The 21,008-nt window shown below is 34.3% G+C and overlaps 1 protein-coding gene across 1 annotated transcript; it reads left to right on the forward strand.

Annotated features, from left to right (window-relative positions):
- The first annotated feature begins 277 nt into the window (after positions 1-277).
- On the forward strand, positions 278-18,622 carry LOC126777547 (uncharacterized). Its single transcript, XM_050500608.1, has 7 exons — positions 278-496; positions 2,288-2,428; positions 3,995-4,076; positions 17,218-17,367; positions 17,597-17,726; positions 17,933-18,022; positions 18,320-18,622. The coding sequence occupies exons 1-7, from the start codon at positions 306-308 to the stop codon at positions 18,505-18,507; spliced, it is 972 nt and encodes a 323-aa protein (XP_050356565.1). The 5' UTR covers positions 278-305; the 3' UTR covers positions 18,508-18,622.
- Positions 18,623-21,008: the final 2,386 nt, after the last annotated feature.

Raw genomic sequence — 21,008 nt, forward strand, 5'->3', positions numbered from 1 at the left:
TTAAAAATAAATTAAATAAGTACCTATATGACAATGTAGAGAATGGGATGCGTTTTAACCAAAAGATAAATAACTAAAAAATGTGTAGGCCATTATACATATTTTCGTTTAATGAAATATTTATTTACGCTTGGTTTCTCGTAAGACGATATTTTTAATTACATGAAAGGTTTCATTAAAAGTTTTTGTTTTGTGAACGTAATTTCATCTCACGCCCGGCGCTATGCAGCATTTTCAAGGCCGCGTCTATCAGTACTACAGTTGGCTGCAAGCAGCCGAGCGCGTTGCGCGATGTTATCCGCGCTATGACGGCACCCCGCGACCGACGTGCCGACGACAATGTCGAATTATTACCTCTAAAATCAATGCTAGTGAATAATAATTACAGGGAAGATGAAGCTTATTACCCTCCCTCGCCGGTATTTAATAATAATCCTTCCAGCTCGAATTTGTACGATTATACGCTCCTGTCAAAGCGTACACCGGCATCAAAACGGTAAGTTGCCTTTCAATCAATGTTTTGCAAAAGTGGTTCTTTATGTTTTGAAATAGAATTTGTAATAAAAACCTGAAATTATATTTTAGTAAACATTGACGAGTAGTTACATCCTAAGTAAATTATTATTTAGGACTATTGTCCTTTGTTACCTCCTATTTGTTAAATATTTCAGAGATTCTTTAAAAAAATCTTGTGGTTTTTGATAAGTATGCGAAATAGGCAAATATCACTGAATGAAACAGACGTAAGTAATAATATTAAATATGTAAATAATTGTAATTATGTTGTATAGCTGCTGTACGAAGACTTCGTTTTATATTATAATGTTGTGTTTAACAATACATTTAAAAATAATTACAAAAAATCTACCTTTAGTATTAACCTTTTCGGTAGTAAAAATTAAATGGAATGATATAAAAGTTGAGTAAGGCAGGACGTTCAGTGATGATTCCACCATAGTAAATTGACAAATTAATCGCTAAATTTATTTTACCGCCGGTGGTAACATACTCTTTCGCATCTATTAAATAAGCCATGTATTTTAATGATAATACTATTGAATTCATATATTAAGCCGCTAGAAAATCAACTAATCCTAACTCCACGCTTTTTTATTATCTATATTTGACACAATATTGTTATTTGCCTTATTTATAAATGCTTGCGCATATGTATGCTTGGCCAAAACCGAAGATCTTTGAGCCTAAAAGGCTTGGTCGACAGAACTAACCCGTATTTTGTGTACTGTGCAAACTCAGCATAATTTGTAATTAGCACCAATCTTCGTTAAACATTTATGACAGGTTGCAAGCAGATTCAAATGACACCCATCTCGCCAAATGAAACAAGTCATGGTGTGAAGCCAACTAAGGCGCGCAAACTAGTTTATGCCAGTCTTTAGAAAAGGCCTTCATAACTGAATGTGTACACAAAATTTCGTGTCTGAACTGTTGATATTTGAGTAGTGCCCTCGCACAATTTATAAAATAAAGTAAGCATTACTTCCGGTTGCGACTGAAGTAGAATTAAAAGACATATTTTTTAAAATTATGTTGCTAAAGTAAAATAAAAATGTACCTATTAATAATAATAATAAATAATAATAATGTCCTCCAGACCGATTTCGGCCACGGCGGCCAATCTCAGGAGAGATCAGCCAATTACGCAGGAGATATTATAGTGCAAAGTGTGTGCGCAAACACAGGTGCACTCTCTATTCCCTAAGTCTCATAATCCGATGGGACGGCAATCCGACACGACCGGAAAGAGTTCAGGCGCAGGACCAACGGCTTTACGGCTTTACGTGCTACGAGGCACGGGAGTGTACACACTTCCAACTTCCATACTCCGGGCTGCTACTGAGAATTTTCTGACAGAAAAACCCAATAACTTTTTATTGGCCCGACCTGGGAATTGAACCCAGGACCTCCGGGTCTGCCTTATATCAAGCCACTAGACCACCACCACGAGGCAGTCACCTATTAATAACAATGTACCTATATTCGAAAATCATGAAATAAAGGTGGCTCACGTCGGTTAAGGTTAATATTTAAATATGTTGTATAGTTAGTGCATAAAAAGTAAATATTTAAAAAATAAAAATATTTTTTTACTCAGAATCGTATTTAAAATTGCTGTTGATTTTATGTTTTTTTACGTGCTTGTGTAAGAGTTTGCATTGCACCTGCGGTTTTGGCGACGTTTAGGCGAGGTTTTTAGCTTGAAGTCACTATTCTGTTCTGTGAGTTAATTTATTTGCTTCATTAACCGTTTTCTTTTTCTTCGTAGTCTACTCCGTTCATCGCAGCCTGCGCCCACGCCACTGCTGACGCTTTGCGGGGCTCCGCCTCCGTCTCGAAAACGCGAAGAGCTCACCGCACTCGCCAATCTGAGAAAGAAAGTCGCTCCTGCACTCTTACACCATGCCAGGTATCCCTTATTTATTATTTAATTAAATATTTTACCACGCGACACGCTTAATAATTTCGTCACGTACTTTTGTAAAAATAAAATAAATGTATTTCATATATACTTAGATCGTTAATAATTTTTATATATATATACAACTTAAAATTTTCATTGTCATTTTAATAATTTTATTTAAAGAAACACAACCATAAATGTTTTTTTAATGTTCTTTATAAAATTAATTAAAATGTTATTTAATGATTGCTTTTGTTTGTTGTTCACTATTTCAGTAAGCGAAACGAATTTGTTTCCCTGAACACCTTTTATAAATTCGTTGTAATAATGTTTCCGTGACAATTTTTATTATTATTAGTTTGCCATCCTTTTGGCTTAAAAGAAAAATCAATTTTGATACATAAGCAATATTAGTGTAAAATTAATTTTTTAGCAAAAAATCAAGGAAAATAGTCTATTTTTAGTATAGCTATTTATTGTATCCTTTTCTAAGAAAACTTATAATTTACGCAAATATGAAAGAACAATGTTTTTTTTAATTCGACTAGAACTTAATTAAGTTCATTACTTTAAATCCAAGTCAAATCCAAGTCAAGTCAAATCCATTAATTAAGTCGAGATGGCCCAGTGGTAAGAACGCGTGAATCCTAACCGATGAACGTGGGTTTAAAACTGGGCAAGCAACCTCTGAATTTTCATGTGCTTAATTTCTGTTTATAATTCATCTCGTGCTTTTAGGTGAAGGAAAACATTGTGAGGAAACCTGCATGTGTCTAATTTCATCGAAATTCTGCCACATGGGTATTCCATCAAACTGCATTGGAGCAGCGTGGTGGAATAAGCTCCAAACCTTCTCCTCGAAAAAGGGAGAAGAGGCCTTAGCCCAGCAGTGGGATATGTACAGGCTGTTACTGTTACTTCAAATCAATTGATCAAAAACAGATATCCACCCGGAGTATAACGCGTGAATTCATTCCAGTATAGGAATTGGTAACGCACCTATGTTTACACACATACTTGTGCACTATAATCTTAGGTCTTGCGCAGCTGGTTAGTTTCTCTACATAATGTCCGAAATCGTTCGGGAGGTTTCATTATAATATTTCATCAATATATTTTGTCATACAATGTGCAAATTGTAATTATATAAACGTAAAATATAGTGACTATGTGAAAATCGCGTGCAAAGAAACTGGTGTTTACTTCTATCAAATCTTTAAGCTACGAACACGCAGGTCTCCCTTACTAGAGGTCAAATGGGGCAACCAATGTTCCATTTCCGGTCAAGCTAATTTAGCACGCATACAACTTTCCGCTTCGGTTAATAGGCATTTTACGTAAACAAAATGGAGTCAAAACAGCTATAAAATATTTAAGACGTGTTAAAGTGATTTGCTAATTAGTAAAACATGTAATAAAAAATTTTGTTCCCCTACAATGGGTTTGTAAAATAGAATAAATAACTATCCGGTTTATTCATATTTCTTATTGGTTGATATCGCCCATAATTGTTAAAACATTAGAGATTAGTTATTATATCAAGAATTCTCTTAAGTTATAGTTAATTTTCAGAAAACCTTGGAAAAACCATGAGCCGACCAAAGAAGACCGTGAACCTGAACAGCTAGACAACAGACAGAAACTATTGCAAAGGGTAAGTAATAACAATAATATATATATAGTAGAAACGACAGAATAAAGTCAGAAATACATACAAGTATGTTATGATATTTTTTGTGCTACAGGCAAAGTACTATCAATTTTATCTATGTCTATTTCAATGCCATAAGGAGTAGAGGTAAACAAACAATTTTCTATATTAATAAAAACAGTTCTTGATTAATATTTACATTATTTACCGGTGGTAGAACTTTATGCAAGCTCGTCTGGGGGTGTTAGATGTTTAATACAGGTTTTTGCACTTTTGCAGAGTCCAAAATCCAAGCGTTTCAACTGCAAATAAACAAAGATATAGATAATTTCGAATAAGAGACGAATATTTGCGCCGTTTGTTCGCTTCAGCTTTTTCAGCTATATCCTTTAAAAACAATTTTTTTTTAACTAAATTATTACGATGTCAAGTAAAAATCAAGACTGCCTCCCAAAAAACAAGGAAGGAACTCTAAAGATTTTAACGTTACCATATTTATATAATATATCCATGTTCAGGCATTTAAAAATTATGGCGTAATAAAGAAACTCACATACATACAAGTAAAGTGAAAACATTAGGCACCTTTTTTTGGCAGTCATATAAAAGTGTATTTCTTTTTTTTTATTAATAAATAGAAAAAGAGAGAGGTGAAGCTAAATTCCATACCTGTGGCAGTTTAACTCATCCTTAATTATTTAAATTGTGTTAAATACTCATCCCCGGAAGTTTATTATATTAAAAAGGAATATGTCAAAACTATAAATAGTACTAAAATTTGTCTTATCCCGATATCTTTCATCAGATAGTATAACCAGTCCACCTCAAGGCTGCGTGCGAGTAATGTCTATGTCATATATATATATAATACATAAATAAAGATTTGTAATATAAGACTTAAGATTAATTTCCATAGACAATCAATAAATGTGTCAGAACTTGTTCCGAAACCTCCTAGGTTTGATACTTTTACCGAGTAAGAGAAAATAATATAATAGGCTACATCGATAAAAAACATTACTTGATTATGCAATTTGTAAATTAAATATTTTTTTATATCATCAATTGTTTTGTTGTTAATAGTTGATATTTTGTTTATCTCTCTAAATTAGGGTGATTGTAGTATTATTTAATTTAATAGCCAATTCGCAGTGATGGTTGGTGCTATACCTGAATATAATAATGTGTTATACAAATTGTTCGTACATCGTTATTCTCGTATTGATAATGAGCGCACAGTCTCGCTTCAGTTATTCCAGGCAACAAGGTCCTTGGTAATCGAAGGTTCCGGAAATAGGGTGCGCCCTTGACCTTATAGGAAACGCGACCGCTTTAACCTTGGATATCTCCAACCTACTTATATAAAAACTATTTACAATCTTATTATGCTATCAATTTCGAATTCATAATACAATTTCTATATTAAAATACAGCCCGTGTAACTAAACACGTTGACACATGTGACAGAAGTCAAACCTTTTTTCGTCAGAAACGTTGTGGTAGGAATATGTCAAAACTATAAAAACTACTAAAGAATGTCTATGCTCTCATCTTGAAAATCTTGAAAAACAGCGAAATGGCCTAGTGATTAGAACGCATGAATCTTAACCGATGATTGTGGGTTCAAACCCGGGCAAGCATCTCAGAATTTTCATGTGCTTAATTTGTGCTTTCAAATAAAAACATTTCATTCACAATAAGAACTGAATATAATTAAATTCGAATGTTATTAACATTATTAATACTGTGTCGTTTTTATAAAATACAAATTTATGTTTATAATTCATCTCGTGCTTGACGGTAAAGATAAACATCGTGAGGAAACCAGTAAAAAAACTCTGCAGTTCAAATAAATGGCAGTGGGATTAATACTTTTTAATTCTTTATCACTATAAAAAAAACTAATTACATTCACCTAATTCTTAGGTAAATTGGACATATAAATTATGGAGTTTTATTCTAAAACTGCATTGCATTGCCGTATTTAATAACTTGTGTATTCGAAGAAATTATGGAATAAGAGAGTATGAGGCCTTCAGACTTTCGAAATTGTTATCTCTCAACAGTGCAAGCGATTTTCAACCTTAATTGAAAAAGGCGACTCTTAGAAAAAACAAAAGAATCGCGATGAAATTTGCTCTTCTTTTAGAAATAAATTCGCTCGAAACTCACCAATATGATTAAAATGCGATCTTTGCCCTTTGGATCCTTTAATCGTTCAAGCGATTTTCAACCCAAAATACTAGCAATTTATGTCGGATAAATAAAATTATCTGGCAATAAAGATAACAGTTGATGTTAAAATAGCTTCTAAAAGCCCAAAATTGAGGATAGATATTAAATTTAAGAGTACTAATTTTAATTTTGTCTTCGTTTAGATATACGCACAGCTTTGATTTCTTATTTATATTTTAAAGGTTTGAAAATTGCAGTCGAATTATTCAAAATACAAAGTACATCGTTAGTAAATTTAATGAAATAATTTAAAAGCCTTCAGTTTAAATATTTATTCATTTGAGATGATGTGAAATTCTTAATAGTCATTTAAATATAACACTTTTTTTACAGATAGCAAATTATACTAGCGGTCCCGCGGTGGTCGAAATTCGTTTCATTATTTTATTTTTTCATTAACATAAAAAAAAATTTTTTTCTTCTCTGCTTAAAGTATTAAATTGTAGTTGAAAGAATCGGTCGGTCTATATGACAATAAAACAAGTAAATCGAATGAAATTTCAAAAAAATGTTTGACAACGACCGGTAGACTATATGTTTGGCATTGGCATTATGAACGTAAACTATGAATGTTTTATTTTATGAAATATAATGTATATCTAACACAAATATACATAAATTTTAGCTTCTGCACTCCTTATCCATATAAACTTTAACCAGGCCAACGCTCACATCCCTTCGTGCGCGCAATGTGCTTAAAAACGGTTACAAAGTTTTTCTTTATGTATTAATAAATAAAAAATGCATGCTATATAAGTATAAGTACAAAAAAAAATTTGTTATCAAATTCTGTTACTATTATTCTTTTATAATATGACATATTATTATAAAGAGATCTTATATTATTATGTGGTATCATATATCATTATGAAATGTTATTATAGACAAACTATGATGAAAATTTGTTATGCACTTTATGCCTTGCACATTAGCTGAATAATTCCACTGGGCGCAACACAAAGTATTAATACTTTGGAGGTAGAGTAACCAGTAAATACCTGCCCAGACGTACTTGTAAAAAAGCCTCACCTCACCCCTATTAACACGAGTAAGTTAAACATTTGCCATTTATACTGCGATTATGGAACTATTGATAATGAAATTACACTTGTAGAGGTAAAGCGACGTTAGTTAAGCAAACGTTAATGATTCTGCCCTTTAAAAGTCTAACCGCAAATTGAGGTTAAATTTGCATAACTGCTTTTAACACAAGGATTCGGTGATAAACAACAAACTCACGCCTTTCATTACGGGATCTGTTCAATGTATTTAAATATTTTTTGTGACCCGTAGAAACAGTATTACTTTATTTATTTTTTTAACTTTTACTCATGTTTCTTCATATCAATAGCTAATAAAATTTTAGTTCAAAACTAATCGATTTGGTCCCGTTAATTAACGCCCTCCGTTGCTGCGATTTTAACTTAGAGCGCTTCAAATGTGTAAATAAAGATGAATACTAAATTTCTCACATCTGCCTCTGGGGCTGATGGTCAACATCATCTTGAAAAAGAAGAAAATCGATTAGGCAGTTATGATCAGGGCATTATCGCAAGACTTAGTCGTGAAAATGTAAAAACAAACTTCAATCAATTGATGATGGCGTGCATCAGAATGACTGTACAACGTGACAGATCAGTTTTAAAATACTACCAGCATTTAGTACCTATTTAGTACTATTTAGTACCTTTGTTCAAATATTTGGTACCAAATTCATTAACAATTTACATTTTTAAAGCTGGTCTGTCGCTTTGTTTAGTCATTCTGATGCACGCTGATAATGCATGATCGCAGAGGCGGTCATTAATGTTTCTTATGGCCCTATTATCGCATCTAGTGTTCGGCCAGTGATCGTACTTCGACTATAATCATTATTGGAAATGCGAAAATATACGAACCGTGTAATATATGAATTTACATGCTTGGATCATTTTTTTTTCCGCTTATATTTCCAATTTTTTTATTGATAACACTAAAGCTCGGTTATAGCATTTGCTTTTTTTTCATTGATTTACTTTGCATAATAATAGCATTTTATGTCCATATACTTATTATCATTAAATATTTTTAAACATATTACTATTTTCAACCGATTTTTAAAAGGCTTATATTTGGTTAACGTATTTAACCGACCATATAATAAATAAATGTTCTAAATGTAGAACAGTTTGTGAAAACTTGGATAAACAAAGCGGAGCCGTAGTCAGTACAGATGGTACGATTGCGGCGTAGTCGTGTTTAAGAATATTTCAAAGAGATGTCTTTGAAGAGAAATGCTTTGTGGGGCTTTTGTAATGAGAACTACTCGTAAGTTTCTTTGATATTTGATTTACGATTCAATTTAATTGGTATATTATATATTAAGTCAACCTAAGTATTCGTAAATAAATCTTACAATTAGAATACACACATATATTATAGAAACAGGTTATATAAAAAAATACTTTAATATATGTATTTGCTTATTTGGTATGGAGAAAATAAATAAATAACTAAACTTTTGTAAATACATATATGTTACTCAAATGTTTTAATACAAAGTAAAAGTTTTAATCTGTTTCAAAGATAAAGAATGGAAAGACAGATTCTCTCCACACTGCTGTAAAATTGCTACGGTGTTCTACAAAACTTGTAGCATGTCCGTAGCGGAAACGGAGACATCGCAAGTCGCGACCCTGTAGCAAGCCATAGCAAGTCTCTGCGTAATACGAATACGTTTATTATATAAAGTAAATATTATATAAAATGGGTTATATGTCAATTTACGTTTAAAAAAACATTGGATATATATTTATATATATAATATGTAGATTAGATTGCATTGTTACCAGAAAAATATGATGTTTGCAAGGTTTCAGTTGCGAGATTTAGAATTCGTACCAGCAATGAGTTGTTATGTTCTTAATTTGTGTTTACATTTCGTCTCGTGCTCGGTGGTGAAGAAACACATCGAAAGAAACTGGCATGTGCTTAGACACACAACTTAAGTTTCGAACCTTTTTAAAAAGGAATGCCTCTTGAGGAATTGTCATGCTTCAATGCAACCCGCATCTCAGCATTTTATTCGACACGTGCAGGTTTCTCACGATGCTTTCCTGCAACATCAAGCAAGAGATGAATAAAAAATCAGTGCTGCTTGCCCGAGTTCGTTCCGACTGAGCGATTGCGGCCATCATTCAAAATGGTGTTTATTAAATCCATGAAAATACATAAACTGCCATTCTCGTTTAAAAAAGAGTACATTCAGAAACTACTTGCCAACATTTCAATACTGGCACTTTGTTAGTACTTGCTTGTGAAAGAAATTAAAACGTGATTAAAAGGCTTCACATAACGGCACGCTGATATTCTCCAGGTTCTATTTAGTTAGCTAATTAGTAACGAACTTACTCATTCAATCTAAGAGTTAAAACACGTGATTTCTACTTAAAAACGAAAGATGAAGTACATATTACGTATCAGAACATCATTACGTATTTCGCGTCTGTTTTACATAATAGTCTGCTAGGTCTGAGGTTTTCTTTTAAACATATAATTGTTAATATTCATTAAGATTTTATTTTAACAATATTTTGATACTTATTTTATTAATTCATCTTTCAAATCTCCACAGACATATTATAACCTTTATATTATTTAATTGAGTTTAATGAGCCTACATGTGAAATTTCGATACATAAACAATTTTGAAACATTAAAATAATAAATATTATTATTCTACGTTTTAAGTTCTAAGATGACTAAACAAAATTTGCATATCTAAGGCTTTGACTGCATTGCGGTACCGTAGATAAGTCAGAACTTTAGGCATTAGGGATGCTTTTATGCTTAGGGATATTAGCGAAACCGATTTTAAGCATTTGAGTTTATAAAACATTATAGTTTCTTTATTTTTTTTATATTATATTTCGTAATAAGGTAACAATTATAATATTTATTTTATCTGACTGTTTGTATTTATTATTACTACATGTAAAGATTTGCATAAAGTGGGTTTTGTGGTATCACGATAGAAAATAAGAAGAAAAAAATGTATGTAGTATTAAATTGATATTATTACGATAAAGAGTTGAATGTCTCGTCGATCAAGTAACTAATTATAAGGCTGCAGATTCCTAGGTCAAAGGTTCCAACCCCGGGTCGGCTATTAAAAGTTATTCTGTTGACAAATTCTCAGTCACAGTCTGGAAATTGACAGTATTATATTCGTGCCTTGTAAAGCCGTTTATTCTGGGTTGAACTCTTTCCGGTCGTGTCTTGCCGTCCCATCGTGTTATGAAAGGGACCAGAGAGGGGACTTGTGTCTGGCCACATACTTGTTCACTATAATATGACCCCTCAGTTGACTATAGTCTCTTGAGAATGGCCATATGTTATGACAGAAAATTGGTCAAAATGATCATCTTAAGTAAGTTCAATTATAAATTATAATCAACATGTTTCTCTCTATGCCCTACACATGTGTATCATTTTATTAAAATAACGAATGTGAAAAGAACAAAATGTATTTTACTTTTGCGTAATCTCTTATTTTATTAAATAGAGTGGTATAGCAGATACGAGATAAGTTATTAAAAGTGCAGGGTAGCAAGCTCACAATATGTTATTAAAACTTATAATACCAAGAGCTCGTATAACTTTGCATGTTATGACGATATTAGTTTCACGATCGCTCAAACGTTCTTAAATATTTTAAAGCACATTCATTTTGTGAAGGTACTTGTAATAATGTCTTATTATATTATGGTGCTGCCACGCTTAAATTATAAAATGTTTTAAACGTTATTGAACTAACACTATGACATTTTCAAACATATGTTAGATTTTGTTACGATTTGTTACGGTTCGGTCTACATTTAGTTTTCTATATTATTAGAGTTCGATAATAAGTTAAATTATATAAGAATTTATATAGGTACATACATATCTTGGTAACACTTATTTTACCCGACGAAGCTTATATGATTTCAACAGGCAATGTATGTATGTATGTCTGTATCTAAACTACCTTTCCTAATTTGACAGATGAGGTATCATCAGAAGCGTCTTGATCGCCCGCTACTTATAGGCTATGTCAAAAAAAAAGGTTTACAATCACTAGGCTATGTGATGTCTCACTAAATTGAATATGGCGCTCTCGATAGAGGATACAAAGTATTAAAATAATTATTTTAATTAAATTATAATACTTGTAATTACGAGGTATAGTAGCTTTTTATAATTTATTTAGTACATAATATTTTACAATTGCGTGTAACTAACTTACAGACCACCGGCGATAGCTCTGTACTGTAGAAGTACATTTTATTCAAGTGCATTAAAATTGTTTTATTATTTGCTTACAAGTTTTATCAATAATAATGAAACTAAATGATATCGTAAACTTTAGTGGAAAATATCCACAAGTATTATATATAAGCATTATATTGAAAACATTTTATGCCATGCAAGTACTCTTTATTAAATTCAATAGATATTCAATGTTATTGTCTCGACGAACGCAGTATAAAATTAGCATATTCGTTCGAAAAAAATGTACTTTGGATGCAAATGTCGGTCGGTACTTTAGTGTTATATACTCGTGGTTAGAACGGCATTGCGCTCATTAAAGTTATTTATCGGATAAACGGTGTCGGCACGCAAAGCCACGGTGCTCGGATTATCATGATACAATATATAATACTATTATGTATCCAATTACATAATAGTATTATATATACAATGTCGCCTCTAAGCTCGAGATTCTTAAGGAAGTTCAGGACTACTACGGTAAATTATATACATCAGTAGCGCCTCGTCCTTAACCCGACCCTGGGGATCCTAGAGCCTCTTTAGCCCCCTTCACAGAAGAGTTGCCAGAAGTAAGCCAAGACGAAATCGTGATGGCTTTGGGGCAGCTTAAAAATGAAAAAGCCCCCGGGGAAGATGGAATTACGACGGAGCTACTAAAGGCAGCTGGAAAACCTTTACTAGCGCAGTTCCAACGAATATTTAATTCTGTCATATTCTCGGGGAGAACTCCAAAGTCATGGAGCAAGAGTGTTGTCGTAATGTTCTTCACAAATGGAGACAAAACCTTTTTGAAGAACTACAGACCTATTTCCATATGACATATAGCCATGTCTATAAGCTGTTTTCAAGGGTCATCACGAATCGTCTCGCGCGTAGACTTGACGAGTTTCAGCCCCCGGAACAGGCCGGATTTCGAAGAGGGTACGGAACCATAGACCACATGTACACAGTGCGGCAGAAGACCGAAAAGTATAATCAGCCCCTGTGCTTAGCATTTGTAGACTATGAGAAGGCTTTTGACTCTATTGAGACCTGATCTGTTCTGGAGTCCTTACAACGGTGCCAAATCGATTGGCGATACATCCAAGTGCTGAAAGGCCTGCATGACGCTGCTGTTATGACCGTCAAAGTACAGAATCAGCGGTCGGTCTCTTGCATCGATTACTATTATTATTACCTTTCGCACTTGAGATTTGCAGACGATATCGTCGTCGTGGCAGAAACCGTGCAGGACATGCAATATATGCTGAGCAGCCTGGCTGATTCTTCTGCTCGAATTGGTCTCCGGATGAACTTGGAGAAAACCAAGATAATGTTCAATGAACACGTCTGTCTTAAGGGAATTCCTGTCGAAGTTGTTCAGGAGTATGTGTACCTTGGGCAAACTTTGCAGTTGGGTCGAAACAACTTCGAAGGGGAAGCACGAAGAAGAGTACAGCTAGGCTGGGCAGTGTATAGAAAACTCGGTCAAGTCTTTTCGTCACGAATACCGCAATGCTTGAAGACAAAAGTCTTCAACGAGTACGTCTTACCGGTTATGACCTACGGAGCCGAGACGTGGACACTGACAGTGTGTTTGGTCCACCATTTTAAGGTCGCTCAGCGAGCTATGGAGAGGGCTATGCTCGGAGTTTCTCTGAAGGATCGAATCCCAAATGTGGTGATCCGACAGAGAACCAAGGTTATCGACATAGCCCAAAGGATTAGTAAGCTGAAGTGCCCAAAGGATTAGTAAGCAGTGGGCTGGACACATATGTCGCAGAACCGACAACGGTTAGAGTAAACGCGTTCTGGAGTGGAGACCACGCCTTGGCAAACGTAGCGTAGGACGCCCTCCAGCTAGGTGGAGTGACGATATACGCAAAGTGGCTGGCAGCGGTTGGAGATTAAGAGTTGAAAATCCAGCTCAGTGGCGTGCCATTGGAGAGACCTATGTCCAGCAGTGGACGCGAAAAGGATGATGATGATGATGATGATGAACCAATTACATATTATTACTTTTTAATTTCACATCTTTGCTACCTTAACTAAGATAAGAAAAACTTTTTTCACGAAACAAGTATTGCAATAGAGAATAATGCCTAAATAATAACAAAAAAAAAAAACAAAAAAGATGTAGCAATCCTGTTACTATTCTAAATTTAAATTATTTTTTGCATTTTTTTTGTGACCATTCATGTTAAAGCTATTGTCATTGTTAATTTCAATGTAGTTAACACCTTAAATGAAGTAAAACTTAGTCTTTTTCTTATGATTGTATGTTTTATACTATATCAAAGTAAATACTTTGTTGATATTCTAGAAAAAATTAAATATAACCTATTTGATGCATTATGTTATAGTTCTATACATTTTAATTTCAACATAACTTTTTTTAACTATATTTTTTTTGGATGATGCCCAATGTAATAAAAATATTGCCTTATAAAATACAAACTCTTTCTTACGTAAATCACAAAATTATGAGGCTGGCACACCAGGAGGCATTGTATGCCAAAAGTTATTTTTAGAAAACTTCGCAAAATTAAACGGAGGACTGCACAATCGTAAAATTTGGCACGGCTCCAATCCGATCGGTTCACTTGCAACTTTATTGATTTAAAGCCGTAACTTTTAAATTGCACATCACTAACTTTCTCAAATCTTATATATAACTTTACTATGATCTAAACGATCCTTTTATCTACCCTATAAATTGTATTTTTATTACTCATTTAACATAACGATTTAGTTTAAAGAAGTGACCTAATAATAATATTTTTTAAATTTTTTATTTTTTACTGAAGATCATATATGTATTACGGGTTTTCACTACACATGGGTCAGAATTTCATCCGACATGTCGTGTATGTTCCTCCACGACGTTTTCATTCGCCACCGATTGTGGACAAGCGAAAAAAAACTAATTAATCACTTGTAAAAATCAGTAGTGTTTTCCTGATTTCGAACCCGTTATCTACCCGCATTTGATAAGTGAGTGGTACTTACCCAGACGGGTTTGCACGCTTTTGTTAACTCTGGATTTAAAGACACCAATGTTGTACCTATCAGGAAATACAGACTCAGGCAAAGCATTCCACAGTTTCGCAGTGCGAATGATGAATGTGGATTCAAATTGCTTCGTACGTAGGCGGAGAATTTCCATTTTGTACCTATGGCGCTTTGGTCGCGTTTGCCTTGTCGTTCGGTAGTAAAAGGGGGTGGAAGGAATTAGTTCGTGTAATTCCTGCGCACATTCTCCGAAATGTATCCGATAGAAGACTGAAAGTGATGCAACCACAAGTAGATGTTCGAAACTTTGGCGTCTAGACTCGACCAATGTGTCGTCTCCTATCAGCCTCCTGGCCTACCTCTCAATCAACTCTAGAGCCCGAGTGGTGCTTAGCAGAGCCGTTCCAAAGGTGAGAGCAGTACTCCATACAAGACCTCACTTGTGCTTTGTATAAGTTAAGCAGTTGTTCTGGAGTAAAGTTCCGTCTCACCTTGGAGATGATACCAAGCTTTCGGGCGGCTATTTGGGCTTTGAATTCAATAAAAGAGCCGAAATTTAGAGTCGACGTGATAGTAACGCCAAGAAGGTCAAGGTGGTCAGTTATAGGTACGGACACATTTCGGAAAGAGGGAGGTAGCTGAAATTCCCTCTTTTTGGCGGAAAACAAACATGCCTGCGTTTTGGTTGCATTGAACATGACCAAATTGGTATCACCCCAATCGGACACTGCCCTAAGGGTCACGCTCAGGCGCTCAACCATGGCCTCTCTCTGAGCCTGCATTTGGGCCTCACTAGCTCGCGCGTTGGACTTGTAGCTCTCGACAACTGTGCAATCATCTGCGTACCCATGGATACCGGGCATCAGCAGATCATTGATGTACAGCAGAAATAGTGTAGCCGAGAGCACTGACCACCGGGGAACACCGGCATTTAAAGCCATTTGAACCGACGAGTAGCCATCAACCACCACTCGTAACGATCGGTTCCTCAGGAAATCTGAAATTCACGCACAAAGACTAGCTAGCTGGGCAAGGCAGTTCCCCATGGGAGGGGGGGAACTGGGTTATGTGACTGACTGAGCGGTGTCCCGGTCCGCACCACAATGGTGGCACATCGCCGTTGATTCGCATCTTACGAATCTTATTTTCCAAAATAATTACCGATCATTACCTGCGTAAGTCGGAAGGTGACTCGTCGCTTTCGTCTCATCCAGGCTTCGAAGGCTGGCAGGATCGCTCCGACGACGCGTTTGAGCGCGTACCGTTCTTCGCAAAGACGGTCGTGCCACGTCGCAAGAGCCCTATAATGCTCCCCCCGTTGCAACGCCTCGAGCGCACTCGGAGGGGCCACGCTATCACTGTTCTGAGGGAGAATGCGGGTTTGTTGATAGACCCTCGAAGGGCGGAAAGTGCGCTAGGACGGTTGCCACCTCGTAAGATATCGTGCGATATCCCCGCACTATGCGGATGGCCACTCTCGGCTGCGAACTTTGGATCTTAGTCCTGCAGCGGCGGACGCCCGATAGCCTGTGAGACCAAACGGGTGCCCGTCCCCGTAGAGGGCCATCGATCGCCCGACACCAGTATAGAGACGGCACGGGTTTGCTCCCAGCCCAAGTAAATTTTGAATTGTCTATATTCAATTGAATTCAGTATATTAAATATGTATTATGTATGTATATACATTATGTGGTGATTTATTGTATTAAATCACATTATAGTAAAAAACAAATAAAAGAAAACTGTAATTGACTGTAATTATTTACTCGCTTTACTGTAGCACTTAGCTCGTTTTTTTTGTTAAAAGAACGATAATCTTGGTCCAATATATCGCGTCTTGATATATTGGACCAAGATAATCGTTCAATCATCTTTACCTACCCCTGTTAATGACGTTTGATGTATGGTAAAGTGATTTTTATGATCTCTTTCAGGAACGGATGGAACTTTAATGGATTTTCCTTTAAAGGATTTTAAGATTTTATATTATTTCATTCTTATAGGTATATATAAATTTTAAAAGTAGTGTATAAAATTGAGATAAAGTAACAGTAAATGTCCGACTGCTGGGCTAAAGGTATTTCATCACGCTGCTCTTAACATTCTTTCATACATGTGACAAATATTCACCCAATGCATGCAGGTTTCTTTACGAAGTTTTCCTTCACCACCGAGCACGAGATGAATTATAAACATAACTCAAATACAAATGATAATTGTGCAGTGTTTGACCTTCGGTTACCAATTTAACAAAAAGAATCATCGCTAAAGTATTTGGTATTGGACTATATCAGCTCCCGAAGTGACAGATTCGAATCTTAGTATTATTATAACTGGAAACACATTGATTCGTACCGACTGCTTCATTCGTATGCCCATGAAATAGTACTAATAATAATTAAAAAACTTTATTTAATTTTAAATTAATTTCAATTTCCAGAATATATAAATTAAAATATTATATTAATTTACTGATGAACTTGAATATCCGTTTTTACTAGATTCGGACAAATATTCAACAAATACTTACACTTTTTCTCCAATAAATAATATTTAAAATCATTATGTACATAGTCTTGTAACAGCTTTATACGTGTAAGATATTTTAACAATCTTTTAATTTCAGATACTTTTATCCAAACCGGTAAGCATGGTAGTCCAATGGAGTGAAGTGCGCACCGCTTGGCAGGACAGTGATTTTATCACAGAATGCTTATGTTGGCACAATGTGTATCGTCAAAGGCACGGCGCTCCTCAGCTTTACATGGCACCTGAGGTAAATAGAAATTTCAGGACCAGTAACTTTATTAATACTCTTGTAACTTGACGATATAAAAAGCCAGCTGAATATAGTACATATATTTTATTTCAAAAGTTATCACTTCTGCCTTTTCATTCCAGAAAACTAATCTCTATTTATTGCGTGGATATTTTCTGTGCTCCTGATTTATTCGTTAATAACTCATCAAGAATTTCGTTTGAATTATCATTATTTGATATTCTAGTTGTGCGATTACGCCCAAGCTTGGGCCAACCATTTGGCGCACACCAACAAATTCCGTTATAGAAACGATCGAGACGTTGGACAGAATCTCTATCAGCGGCCCGTAAGCGACATTCAGCCTGACGTGACCGGTGAGACATTATTTTAATATACAATTAGACGCTGAACAATAACAAAATTATATATCGTAAAAGAGTGATTATAAGTAATAATGGCTTAAGAACTTTTTTTCCAATTATTGGTAATTTTACATGATAATTAGATGAGGATATTTTAACAAGTACTCTCGTAAACTAGTTACAAATAGTTTATTTTAAATTGGTAATACAATTTTCAGGTCAAGAGGTATCATCCTACTGGTATGCAGCAGTTCGTCAGTACCACTTTTTTAAGGATACCGACATCCTTCATGCAAATGTTAATGCAGGTAAATAGTATTATAAGTAATCATATACAATATTTAATCATATTTAAACTTCAATTTTAACACTAATATCTTGTAAAAGGTGGAAGGTGAATCTCCAATGTTTCTTCTCAAAAGTAGGGAATGCGTTAGACCAATAGTGGGTTACCATTTATAGGCTATTAAATACAATTTTGCTTTTATAATATTACATACGTAAATATATGATAGTTTCGTTACCTAAGCCAAAAGTATGACAAACTTCGTTATTTTTATGGAAAGGATTTCAAAAGAGAAAATTAATATTATTATTATCTTCAGGTCACTTCACACAGATGGTTTGGGTGGCTACGCGGTTCTTTGGAGTGGGTAAAGCTAGGTCTCGGGCAGGCAAGGTAATAGTAGTAGCCAATTACTCTCCTCCGGGGAACATGTCGGGACAGTTTGAGACGAACGTTTTGCCGCCGCTCCCGGACAATTTTCCGGACATACCTCAACCAGAACACTGACGACAGATTTCCATACGTGGCAGACGGCTCAAAATCGACGCCACGTTTAGGAAATAAAACATAATATCCGAGCAATTTATATGATTCACGAGCAAAAAAACAAATATTGGTTAGAACTTAAAACAGGGCGTATATCTATACTTTATAACTTTTCTTAAATCATTGAGAATTTTTAAATACTTTCTTAAAACAGTCAGTAAAATATTCTTTTCATTTAAATATATATTATAATCTTTTCGAAACTTTGATTACATTTACATACTACAACTCAATAAGTATAAAATAAAATACGAAATTCTGTAATAATCCGGTCTATAAAGATTGCTTTAGGCCTATAAATTAAACCTTTTTGGTAATCATAATCAATTGTATGAACAAAACCCTAGAAGATCAAGGCTTCAAATTCAAATTTTACGAATTAAAAGCTCCCTTACATGGTAAAAAGAGAGACTTTTGATAAACTTATGTAAAAGTTAATGTACTACTTTTATAAATGAGTTTATGAATTTGACATAGAAAACCTTGCAGTAGAATGCGTAGTTTGTGATTAGATATAGAAATAACGGTTGTTTTGCCTGAGCTTATACTTATCTGATAACGTTAAAGCTTGCCTAATAAAACGCACATATAGGTATGTAATACATAGTACATCCTGCCATTTACCATTTTTCAAAATTAAATATAGATTATACGTTTATAATTTTAATTAGGCATTATAATTACAATCTTTTGAAGTTTATATCACGTGCAACGGATAGGTTACAATAATTATTACGATTAGTAATACATACATATTTATACGAAGCTCTTTATTTTATTTTAAATAATATTAAAAGCAGTAACGAACACTAAAAAGCCAGTTAAAGCGTGTTTCTATATTAAATAATGAGGGAGAAAGAGGACAGCCATTTTAACCATTAAAAATCATTCGAAATTGACCTCACTCATGGAAGATAAAGTACTTTTGGGCATAGAGATGTAATCTAGAAATTACAAGGTCAAAATCTTTTGGGCAAGATAGGAAAATGGAAGGGACTTTACAAAACGCTCTCGCCTAAATGTTTTCCAAATGTTACAGTTTGGAAGTTACACTTATTAAAAGTTTTCGATTGTCAGTAGCCGTATCGGCATTGGGGTAGAGTGAAAGGTGTAGACGTTTTAGGGGCCTGGTGGTACGGGTAGTACGGTGCGCTAAGATGCTTATGACAAAATTCAAAGGTCTGTAGGGCTGGGACTGCTATAGTCAGGGTCTGATGAAAGATGAAGAGTGATGATTGCATGGGTTAAGGCTCTAATAATCGCGTTTATATGGTTTCAAACTAAGAGGCGCCGACAGAAAATTTCGCTATACCGTGACAAAGTCCGGTGCTGCTCGGTAAAAATATGAACGATTAAAAATAGTACGTGACGCTTAACCGTAATCCTGTACCTGTAATTATAATAGCTAACTAAGAGTCATCAGCTATGTTATACCGCCATTACGAACTTATCTTCCATCCATTTTTTTATTTTATGTTATACTAACTGTTTAAACTATATGCACTACTTGATCCACTCTTCCCATGGCCATGTACTAATTTCGGATACTTTACGCTTTTTACGCATGATTGTAGTCGCGAGTTTAGGCATATCTATGAGCTTTCGACTTTTTATGTATATTAAATAATAATAGGTTTTAAATATTTTAAATTACTTAGCATTTATAAATTATATAATAATTAGTATATTATTAATACTGATAAAATATTTCGACTTTTAAGTACCTAATTAGCTCAATTAGATGTTTTAGGAAAACCTTAATGTAAATTACCGGGTTGTGGGTACATAATTCGCTCTTCCCTGTTATTTGTAATCCCGGGCTTCCTCAACTGTTATCGTAGTTTTCCTGTACACTTGTTACGTTTACAATGCAATATTAAATGAGCTTTATATCTATAATCTTCTTAATGTCCTTAACAAAACTCTTTTCATTATGACAACAATAAATTTCATATGACTATAATACCTAGGCTGCACTGAAAGCGATTATGCGAAACTCTAAATTTTCAGAATATTATAAACATAGCCTAAGATAGCTGTAAAGTCTGTAGAAGAGGTATATTGGAACTTCAATACGGAATATTGGTTGAAAATTTTTAGTTACTGAATTTCATGAATTATAATGACATATTTTGTATTCATATACATAATGAAAAGAGTTTTTAGCATAAATATAATAGGTTTGTAATGTAAATAGACAATAAGTACTTTTTGTTGGTGTTACATAAATAGCTATGTAATAAGTTACCTTCATTCTCAAGTTTTTTTTAAAGAATTTACGGTCATGAAAAATATGGTAAAAAAATTGTCACAACCAATGTAGTAATTGATATGTAGTATAATAGTGGTAATTGTCTAATCGGAACTAGAAATAGATATTACAACAATAACCATTACAAACATCTTCTAAAAACAAACACACTACATATTTACATCGAGGCTGTTATAAAAACAGCTTCACG

The sequence above is a fragment of the Nymphalis io genome, chromosome 2, assembly GCF_905147045.1.
Source record: "Nymphalis io chromosome 2, ilAglIoxx1.1, whole genome shotgun sequence".
NCBI classification, from domain to species: Eukaryota; Metazoa; Arthropoda; class Insecta; order Lepidoptera; family Nymphalidae; genus Nymphalis; species Nymphalis io.